At 45.3% G+C, this 11362-nt stretch overlaps 1 protein-coding gene across 3 annotated transcripts in view; it reads left to right on the top strand.

Moving 5' to 3' along the window:
- The first annotated feature begins 2551 nt into the window (after positions 1 to 2551).
- HERC4 (HECT and RLD domain containing E3 ubiquitin protein ligase 4) overlaps positions 2552 to 11362 on the top strand; it is a 64966-nt gene continuing 56155 nt past the window's right edge. The window contains exons 1-2 of one of the 3 annotated variants that reach the window (XM_019538479.1): positions 2552 to 2820; positions 4107 to 4396. In XM_019538479.1, the coding sequence (XP_019394024.1) occupies positions 4171 to 4396 (226 nt within the window). In that variant the 5' untranslated portion in view covers positions 2552 to 2820; positions 4107 to 4170. Of the gene's footprint in view, positions 2821 to 2853; positions 2870 to 4106; positions 4397 to 11362 lie in introns of those variants that run through there. The other 2 variants (XM_019538481.1, XM_019538480.1) reach the window with 2 other exon arrangements.

Below are 11362 nucleotides of genomic sequence, written 5' to 3'. Positions count from 1 at the left end.
GAGCCATAGCAATGTGCTGGTTGGATTGCATGCAGCCCACAGGCCATGAGTTGAGAACCACTGGCCTAGAGCCTGGTCCTGTTGACTTCTTGAATCACTGAGCCCATGAAGGCTGGAGCTCTTGCAAGCTGCTAAGAAAGAAGGTTTGCATTAGAGATGCTCCCTCTTTCCATGCTCTTCAAATACCATTTAGTTCTCATCTTCCCATGGAAAACAGTGTCAGTTCCATGGAGTTTGGCGAGCAAATCACACAAAACTCAGGCATGTTTGTGTTTAGTAATTCAGCTTATCCCTGCTTGTACAAGTAATTCACTTGTACTTATTGTTGCTCTTACTGAAAATGCATTTCATACATATGCTTAGTGTACCAGATGATATTTTAGCATACCCAGACTATGTTTACAAGCTTAGAACTATGCGAGTAACTCAAGGTCAGATTGTTACCTAAATTAAGAGGAAAAAAGCATCCATTTCTCCTTGTAGAATTTTCTGAGTAATCCCATTAACAGAGTAGGATTCCTCACTTTTGGAAGTGGCTATAGATTAAGCTCCCTACACCCCTGGGCACCCCCAGATTCTTAGCAATCCAGGGAAACCTGTATCTTACACCCTGTCTCAACTGTACCATAACCCGTGGATGCCCTCAGAAGAGTTCACTGTGCAGTGGCTCAGGATAATGCAAGTTAACAAGAACTGATGTTCTGTGGAGACTTTTTATTGACTCTCATGGACTGTGGACATTTCCATGGATTGGGTAAAAGGGAAGAATATATAAAGCTGAGTTTCCTCCTCACTTCTGCATCTCAACATAGGAAAAATAAAGGTGAGACTTTCAATTTATAAAAAATAGTGGTGCAGTAGTAGAGAATTTGTATTAAGCTTAATTTATGATTGATGAGCTGGAAATGTGACATAATTTACACTGATGACAGCAGCAGTTACATCCATGGCAGGTATTTGTATCTCTCTATAGTCAGCTTGTGTAATGACAAAATAAAGACTATGTACATGGAATAAGTTTAATGCGTTGACAGGTGCATTGTGACAAACTGCACGCACCTACAGAATTCTGATAATTTCTGAGCACTTATTCTTCATCAGCACTGATGACTTCCAAAAGCACTAGGTGGGGCCATAACAAGTCTTTTTCTGATATAACTGTTCACAGGAACTGCATGATTCTGCCAACACACATTTCTGTTATCTCCTGAAAACAGGACATCTCCTCAGTTCCCACCTGGGCTGCTGCTTTATGTTCTCTGAAGTGGACCAAACTAGGCACAATCTTATTTTATTTACCAAATGCTCACTAGGCAAAACAGTGAATAAACTTATTTAAACAAGTGTTTATTAACATTGACAAAAAAACCAAACAGACCAAGATGCAGGAAAACACGGTAAACAGAAAATGGGCCAACATCCAGCTAGTTTCCACCTCTTTGCCTCAGAGCACATTTGCTGACATCAATAGGTTGGACTAGAATTGAAGAGAATGTGCTTCAAACTAATCCTATTCAGATTCAGAAGAACGAAACCTCTTCATTTTCTTCACTGCGTAGCGGGGAAGATATTTGTTTTCTGTGCCAGGAGCCTTCTGCCAGCAATCAGGGACGCTCTTCTGCCACAGGCCTGCCTCGCTCTGGGATCCAGCACAACCAAACGCAAATGCTGGCCCATACCCAGACTCCTGGCTGCCTTGGGCCAACTTTTGAGTATGGGGCCCTTCCCAGGGATAATGATTTTTTGTTGCAAGAGTCTTTATCACATCTGTGGTATCAATGTCTTTAAATAGTTCGTTCTCAATTGATGACATTGCCAGTCCTGTACAGGTGCAATCTCCAAACTTTTTTTTTTGCAATTGTCATTCCCCACCCCACTTTTTCGGGCCCTCTTTCTGTCCGCGCCCCGGGCGGCCGGCCGCTTCGCCCGTGCCCGTGTCCGGGTCCGCCAAAAGGTCACTTCAGCACCAACGAGTGTTTCTGGTTTCACCATTTTCACACAGTGGGACCAGGCGCTACAAACCAATGCCTCGAAAAATGTCCTAGCTGGAACAGCTCGGGGACGGCGCCCGCGGCATGGCCTTAGGAGTTGCACAAGCTGCGGCTGGACGTGGATCTGTGTCTGTCAAGGCAGCAAGGACTTTTTTTGACCAAAGGTAAAAAACGCCGCGACTCGAGGCTTCCCGGCTCCAGCGGGGCCGAGCCGAGCCGAGCCGGTGCAGCTCCGCCCCGCAGGCCGGGGAGCCGCGTGCGCCTGCGCGGCCGGGCCTGTCACTTCTCGCCGCTCTCGCGCGCGGCGCCGTGGCCTAGTGTCGCTGCCGCGGCCGCCGCCCCGTCCCCACCTTGGTGAGTGCGCGCGTGCCAGGGCTGCCGCCGCCGCCGCCCGTCTGGGCCTGGAGTCGGCCGCCGGGAGGGCTGGGCGCTGCGCAGGGCCTGGGCTTGGCTGGGCTGAGTCACGTCCCTGCGGCCGCCCCGGCCTCGGCCTCTGCCTCAGCCTACGGGAGGGGCCGCGGCTAGTGCCCGGGCCCGTCGCCCCTCGCGCGTGGCCCGCCCGGGCCTGCTACCCGCCCCGAGCTGGGGCCGCAGGGCGCTGCCTTTGCAGGCGCTCCTCTGGGGGCTTCGTTTCCAGCCAAGGGGCAGGATCAGTCGCGGCGGTACGCCCGCCTCCTCCCGCTGCTCGCGAGGAGCCTGGACTGGGGGATGCGGCCCCGGCGGCCTCACCTCTCTGCTGCTTTCCCCTCTTGCAGGGCGGATTCTGCTGCACGGATGCGTGAAGGTTGCGTTTGTGTCACTATGTCTTAACTCAAGGCTGCTTCATCTGGTACGTCCTCGAGCCTGGTAGAAGATAACGACCCGGGTTCCTCTTCGAGGTAGACACAGTCCCGAAAGCCTCCCTGCATGGGCCTGTTTATGAGGAGAACTTGAAACTGCCTCCTCGGGACTTGGGACTTAAAACCAAGTTCCGTTGTTTTCGTCTGAGGTTTCACCCTCCTTGTTTCCACGTGCTAGTCACTGGCTGCATGTCAGCAGGTTTTATGCTGGATGCATGCTTTTATGTAGATTATGAAGCATGTTACGATCTTTCAGAATGGAAATTTGTACACATGTGAATTGTATGTGAATTGAATCTTCATCCCCAGAGGTTTTTAAGACCTAGGTAAACAAAGCCTTGACTGGGCTAATCTGGCAGAGGATGGTCCTGCTTTGAGCAGGGGGTTGGCTTAAATAGTTTCTCAACCTGTGGGTCACAACCCAAAAGTGGGTTGGAAGAACACGCTGTGGCTTTTCCCTTGCAGTCTGGCAGAGCTCCAGCCTGTGAGGGTCTGCTTGGGTGTCCCCCCATGCCCCACACATGGGGGGACTGGGGCCAGGGGGCAGCAGTAAGGGAGTGAGGGGCACTGGGTCAGGACTAGCCATCGATGTTTACAAATGAGCCCTGGTACAAAAAAGTTTGAGAACCACTGGACTAGATGACATCCTGAGGTCCCTTCCAACTCTAATTTTCTATGATTCCGTAATGTATTTATATCCAGTTCCCATTGGTTAGTCATGCTAGTTTGATCACAGTGATCTTGGATGAAAGTTTCTGGTGCTCTTAAATTGAGAATATTTTGAAATAAGGGGAGGCTCCACTTTATGTGAACTGGCATTCTAAAAATATCACAAATGCTTTGTGCCATGCTGAAAACCAAAAAGGAGAGAAATGTAGCTTTGTCTTGTAAACATTTGTAGACTAAGCCCAGTTAGTAAGAAGGTGAGGTCTAGTTAGTAGAAAGCAAGAAGCATAGATGGACATGACAGGAGGGGATGAAATATGTGGAATTATTCATCAGATTAGATTTAAATTGTGTAATTTCAGGCCGGTGAAATCTAAGGAGGTCCCTACCTGGGTGAATCACAGTGTAAGATCAGTGCTGTAGTTCAGTGTTAATTACAAAAAAAGTCAAAGGCGTGCTACTTGTTTACAGACTAGTATGTTCATTATGATTTTATTTTATACAGTTGGTTTTTAAAGGATGCATTTTATAATATGGTTTTAAAGTTTATAGCATTTTAAAAAATATTTTCTTTAGAATAGTACTGAACTTATGACTTTTCCCTGAACAGCGATACAGAAGGGATATTTTTGACGTGAAGCTGGAAGATCGTTTTCATCAAAAGACCTGTCAGCATGTTGTGTTGGGGAAATGCATCCTTTGGACAACTTGGATTGGGTGGAATTGATGAAGAGATTGTTTTAGAACCCAGAAAAAGTGACTTTTTCCTAAATAAAAAAGTGAGAGATGTAGGATGTGGACTCAGGCATACTGTTTTTGCCCTGGACGATGGGACTGTTTATACATGTGGTTGTAATGATCTAGGACAACTAGGACATGAAAAAGCCAGAAAGAGACCAGGTAAGTTAAAGATTATGAAGGGGGTAGGGCAGAGAGGGAAAAAGAAAGTGTGTATAGGGTGGGGGGAAGATGGTGTTTAATTTTAGTTATCCTACTTGGGCTCAGCAAATCTTTCTGTTTATTTAACTTTGTGCACACAGGTAGTTCTAGAGCCCTGCAGGTTTGGGACTTTAAAGTTTTTATTTGATAAATCTTGCTTTTTCATACTTTACTTTTGTAGAAAGTAGTAAGCCTATTACATTCTATGTAAGATGCACATAATTCTGTAGCCTGATTGGTTGATAGTTTTAGATAAAATACATCTGCCTATTGGTCTACTTTTTTCTCTTAATTTTAGTCTAATTATATCCTCAATGACTATTACCTGTGTGTGGATACATATACTATAACTCTTGGTTATCTTTTCTGTAAGTATTAAAGCCAAAGTATACAATATTTTAAAAAACTCTCACACTTTTAAGTGTTGAAGAGCCACTGTCCTGTGCTGTTTCTGTATAGTACGGATAGCAAATGGGCAACAGTATACTAAGGTGTACAATATGTGTAATGTTGAAAGGGACTTTCCTTCATATAACCAACACTAGCAAATTGCCTGTCATGAAGTTTGGGGGAGGGGGCAGGGACAAAGTGCCGCCACCCAGCGCCCTGCAGTGCCGCAGCTCCACCTCCGGCCATGTGGCCCCTGTGCATCTCCCCCATCCCCCACTCCTGTCTGTTCACTGGGGGGGTGTGGCCACCCCTTGGATACAGTGGTGATGCCAAAGTTGGGGGGTGAGGCCAGTGCTGCACTGCCAGCACCTCATGCCACTGCTGCCTCCAAGGAGCAGGGCTGGGGGCAGGGAGGGGCTAGGCCAGCACTGCTGGCCTTGCCCCCCTGCTCCACTCCTCAGTCCCTGCCATCATGGTGGTTCTCTGCCATGTGTGTCTGTCTATGCAGAGCACTCTGATTGGCTGCCAAGACAACCAGTCAGAGTGCGAAAAAGTGTTACAAACAGACAGATGCACTAAGGCTTTTATTTTATTAGAATGTAACTAAGCTCTGGGCAGGGGAATAGATGGGACCAAGATCCTGGAATTCTCATAGATTTAACAGATTTCATAGACATTAGGGCTGGAAGGGACTTCGGAAGGTTATTGAGTCCAGCCCTCCGCCTGAAGGGCAAGAAGTCAGCTGGGGTCATAGGATCCCAGCAAGATAAGCATCCAATTTGATCTTGAAGGTGTAATTTGCTCTTGAAGGTGTAAATGTAGGTGCTTGAACCACCTCTGATGGCAGGCTGTTCCAGACCTTGGGGGCTCGGACAGTAAAGAAATCCTTCCTTATGTCCAGCCTGAAACGATCTTGTAGTAGTTTGTGACCGTTCGACCTCGTTATCCCTTGGGGCGCTCTGGTGAACAAACGTTGCCCCAGATACTGATGGTCACCCCTTATAAACTTATAGGTGGCTATCAGATCACCCCTGAGCCTGCGCTTTTCCAGGCTAAAGAGCCCCATGGCTCTCAGCCTGTCATCATAAGACATTATATGTTTCATAATTTGAGATGTTTTGGTGGTACATCTCTGCCCACTTTATTGTAAATAAAGATATTTCCCAAAGCTGTTTTAGATACTTGGGGAAACTGTCAATGTTCCTTTATACATAATTCCATAAATCTGGCAAACAAATAGCTAATCTGTATAAAACAGAAAAAATGCTTTAAAAGAGTCTTAAGGATGTATCAGGCAGATGAGAAAAATTGCTGCCCTCCTTTGTGTCTGAAGAATCTATTACATTCAGTAGAACCAGTATGATTTATCTTACTGCTGTTAGAGGTAGCCTGCGTAGGTTGGGTTCTAGCATCATGGTTATCTAATTGTCTTTGTCATGGAGCTATATACTGCCATATCTCATGATCTTTAGTATAGAACCACTGGCCGTGTTCAGATGAGTGTGGCCGTGTATGGTGGTGCCACGCACTGTACGTTCAGATGTTCTCTGCTCTGCAGTGGAGCAACACAGAGGGTTTTTTTGACTCCTGAAAACCCTCATGGAGGGACTTTTGACTCCTGCGGCTGCCAGCCAGGTTCTGCATGGAAGAATCGCCACTGCTGCAGCCGGGGGAGGCCCCCAGGCAAGGCTGCTGGCCCCAGCCTCCCCTACTGTCCCTGGAGTAACTTGTGCGCCAAAGCGTGCGGCCCAGGCATTCCCTGGGGACAGGTAGTGGCGACAAAAGGTGTGCTATTGCTTGTTGTCCCTGGGGAACCAAACATCCACATCACTTGTGGATATGCCTGCTTTGTCCACAGCTAAAGGAATCCTTCAGCACCTGATCCTGCAGAGCTGTTCTTCAGCCTGGGGAATTGACATCTCCCTTCTGTGTGGATTGCTATTGCACTTATGTGAGTTAAGGAGAATGTCAGAAATGAGGATTGACCCACAGTCTGTAAATATAGAATTATTTCATTTTTAATTATCTAGTATTGTGATATGCAGGCAATCTAATTGTAACAATTATGTACTGTGCATAGGAGTACATTAACCATATTTTAAAATAATGTCTGCAAGTAAACTCTTTCATGCAACATAACTTAATTTATACAACCTCTTTCAAAGCTGTTGTCAGTCACCTACAGTTTAATAAGATTTAAAGATATTAACATGCTCAAATAAGTGATGAGCCTTCTTGAAAATCCTGTAACAGACACAAATGAAAGTTAAATTAATATAAATCATTCTGGAAACTGTATTTAAAAATATAAGCAATTTAAAATTTGGCCTATGTATGGAAACTTTTGGATAACTTCTCCTTAAAATCTATGTCTTTATAAAAAAACAATTTAACATTTTTCTGCCTCAGAGAGGTAATAAATGCCACTGATCAATTATTTTCCCCCAAGACAGCAAAAAGTACAAGACCTTAGTAGTTAAAGATAATTCATGCAAGTTAGATCTTGATTAAGCTTGTGACAGAAAATACATGCTCATGATGAAAGCTACTTCTTCTTTGAAGCATGTAGTATTAAACAGTGAAACCTGAGCAATTTTAGTTTCAAGATATTAAGCAAGATAGTTTGAGTGCAGTAAAGCTACAAACCATTCTTTCTCTGCTGCTACTTATCCTGAGAGGTAAATGGGCATCAACTATATTTGTCTGGAGTTATTAGAACTAAAGGCCTTTCTTTCATTTTAATGACTGTCTCTTTAGGGAGCTTGGCTACCAAATTGACCTTTAAATTTGGAGCAGTTGTGAATATGAAAGCTAGGGACAGAAATTACACATAAACCGGCTTAAGTGATTGGGAACCGATTTAAACCTGTAACACAGGGTTGGGCAAAATGTGGTCCATGGGTCAGATGCAGCCTGCCAGGCTATTCTATCCAGCCCCCTAAAAAAATTTAGAAAATTAATATTTATCTGCCACTGGCTGCCTGTCATGCGGCTCTTGATGGCTTGCCAAAACTCAGTAAGTGGCCCTTAGCCCAAAATAACTGCCCGCCCCTGCTGTAGCAGAACAGAGGTTAAGTGCAGTTAAGATGCTTTCAAAATGGCTGAAACTGGTTTAGGATAAACCTGTGTGGATGTAGTATCAGACGTAACTGATTTAGGTTAAACCGGTTTGTGGAAATTCTGTCCCAGCTCCCTCCCTGATTCAAGTTAACTTACAGCCCTCTAGCATCCCAGGATGCTGTGCAGCCCTGGGCTGTGCTCTCAGCTTCAGTGGAGCAGGGCAGGCCCTGCTCACAGCTGTCACATGGGCTCTTCCATCCCTTGCAGTTGAGAGCCAGGCTGATTCCCCTGGCCCTGCCCCTGCCCTCTCCTCTGCCTGGGGGGGCAGCCTGGCTCACAGCTCTGGCAGAGTAAAGCCCCTACTATGGGCTTCCCCCACCATTCCATGGCTGCCAGGAACAGCCCAGTGGGGGTCTGGAGCCAGGCAGGTGGGGGAGGCTGTTTTTGCCCCCCCCCCCAGATGTCCTGCTGGCTGAGGAGGCGACATAGCCAGGTGATCAGCCCAGCTGCTGGCTTCCAGCTCAGGTGGGGGGAGTAAAGCCCCAACTGCAGTCTTCTCCCCACCCATGCCAGGCACAGTCCACTCCTTCCTCAGTTGGCTTGCTGGCCAAGAACAGTGCGTGCCTGGGTGATTGGCCCAACTCCTGGCTTCCAGCTCAGGTTGGGGGAGTAAAGCCCCCACTGTGGGATGCCCTCCCAGCCCCACCTGGATCTGGACTCCCAGCTGAGCTGTGCTTAACAGGGGCAGGGGGGAAGCCTGCATTGGGGTTTTTACTCTTCCTGACCATGCTGGGCCAGTCACCCAGCCCTGGCTTTACTCGTCCCAACCTGAGCTAGAAGCCAGGGAGGGATTCCCCCCATGACCTCTCTGCTGGCTTGAGGCTGAGAGGGCATGACAGCTCGGGGCACTTTGTAGTGATCGGCAGGCCTGGAGGCCTGATCTAGTGCTCTCCAGCTACTGTTATCGGCTACTGCACGGATCTGGCTGCCATTCCATTATGAAAAGTGAATGTCGGCTCACTTGCTTCTTGGTTCGATCTGGGCGGTTTAGAGAAACCTGCAACAATTGAATCAATTCAGCCTTGGGGTTTTTGGCAGTCTGTACTTAGCCAAAGTGAGGCAGGCTGCTCTTTTTGTATTGTTAAGCTTTTCCCCCCAAAGCTTCTGTGGTGATGGTTTGTTTGTTTTTTTTGCTTTTCCTTGTCACTTAATTTACTTAATACAGAATTAATGGGCAGCTAAGATACTGGTCGCTGTCTTAATGGACATACTTGGAATGTGTAGGCTAGAGCTACAGTTCCTGCATAGGCTATTTTTACTTTCTTTACAACTCTCACAGTGTTTGAGGGCAAGGATAAGGAGAATGCATTTCTTCTTTGCTTACATTTTAAGAGTATAGATATATTCCAGTTTGCTCATCTGTTAGCTCATCTATAAGGATGTTCTAACTGCTATAACCTCAAGTGCTCAAAGATCATAGGCATCTTAAAGCTGTGATGTTTTTTTAAAAAATTATTTATTTTTATTTGCTTTTATCTTCTGAACATTTACACTCCATTTTTTAAAAAAAACCTTTTTTCTAAAACCACAAGGGCTATTCTTAGATTCACAGTTGGGGTTTTAAGAACAATTTCAAATGTTGGAATACTTGTAGTTAAATTGCCAGAGATGGCAACATTTCATATGTTTAATAAGTTCATCTACACCAAGTTCTTAGTACTAATGTCTGATAAATATGTTGCACCTGATTTTTCAGAGATGCTGAGGACTTGCACTGGCTTCCACATTTTGGAAAATTTGACAATAAATGTCAAGAAGGGCATGTGATTAGTTGAACATGTCTGAAAATTTTAGTTTTAATGATAAGGCTTTGTGATGTTTTCCTCTTCATGTTGCTGAGATTTGAAATAAAATTTTTTGAGGGTTCCAAGTCATTGGAGGAAGAAAATGACTGTGTACTAAGTCCATAAATGTTAGTGAAAACTCTTTATCTGACCTTGCGTTCTCTTTGTCTGTTCTTACTGTGGTTTTCCTGCCCTTGAGAGATTAAAAGTAAGTATCTTCCATTGTCTCATCTACTTTTGGTAATACTATTGTAGATTATGATGATGTGAATTTTTAAAGCATTATTTAGCTTTTACTATTTATGTTGTTTCACTTTTTTATAAACTTAATTTTGCTTGGGAAAAGAGAAGCTCATTTAGTGTTACTTTCTGGATTTTATGCAGTGTTGCTGCCACTTCAGAATTACGTCAGGTCAGGAGAAAGTTTGAATCCACACCAAACTGTTCAGAATTAAGTCTCAAAATAAAAACATTTTTAGAAAATATTACTAAGGAATAAATGACTTTAGAAAGCCACCTTTTTTTTCCTAGTAAGTTCTGGCACTGTGCTTTGCCCTTCTCTACTACTCTGAAGTTTCATCCTGAAACTGGAATTTTCATTAATATTACTTATGCTATCTCTTTTGTCCATGACTCTTTCGAGGGACTTATAAATACCACATTTAATTTCTGCCTGAATCTAATCCATTTGGTATCTTTCTATTGAGCAGCAAATGTGTATAGTGCAGTGGTTCTCAACCTTTTTAGTCTGAGAGCATCCTTATATAATTTAGGAGTTTAGCGTCACCCTGATTGAGAACTACTTAGCTAAAATGTAGCTGTGCCAGATTAGGGCAGTAGAAACAGGACTTCACCCCACTGTGTCTTCCTTTTTCCATTCTCTTTCCCTTCCTTGGCCCTGCTCTGTACTTGAAGGGGCAAATGTGGCCCATACTATTACAACTGTTCCACCAGTAACTTGCACATTGCCAACTGGAGCTACACACATCCCCAGCTCCTCCTGCCAGCCTTGGGAGAATGGGAGAAGCAGAAGGGATGAGATGGATTGGAAAGTGTAGCTCCACAGCATCATATGTAACTTATTTGCCTGAGCGTGCATGCACAAAGTGTGGACTGGGAGTGCCTGGCTTTTGTAAGGGGACGAAGAGTGGGGTAGCTGCAGGTGCTGCTTGTCTTCAGAATGCAAGGGGAGGATTGAACTCTTACTTCCTGGGACAAGGGTCACCTGCTTCAGCATCCTTGGAAAGGATCTCATGGTACCTTGGTTGAGAATCACTGGTATAGAATGTAGCTTGATCAGTAAAAGTGTTAATTTAGTATATGCAAACATTGAAGACCTACATGTGAGCTGCTTCCAAATGGGAGGTTAACAATGAAGCGTTATGTCCCCAGATAATCCTACTGCATGTTTTTCAGAGTTCTGAAGCCCGAGTGTAGAACTTAGCCTGAACCTGTTGCATGCATGGAGCCTTATTGCTGCAGTCAGGTGGCCTCTGTCTTAGTTTCATAGTTTCTAGGGTCGGAAGGGACCTGAGCAGATCATCTAGTCCAACCCCCTGCCATGGCAGGAAAGAATACTGGGGTCAAACGACCCCAGCAAGATGTTCCTCCAACCTCCTCTTAAACACCCCCA

The sequence above is a fragment of the Crocodylus porosus genome, unplaced genomic scaffold (assembly GCF_001723895.1).
Source record: "Crocodylus porosus isolate Cpor-Errol unplaced genomic scaffold, CroPor_comp1, whole genome shotgun sequence".
In the NCBI taxonomy this organism is placed as follows: Eukaryota; Metazoa; Chordata; order Crocodylia; family Crocodylidae; genus Crocodylus; species Crocodylus porosus.
Note: the sequence above shows the minus strand (reverse complement) of the source record. Positions and strands in the feature narration are given on the sequence as shown.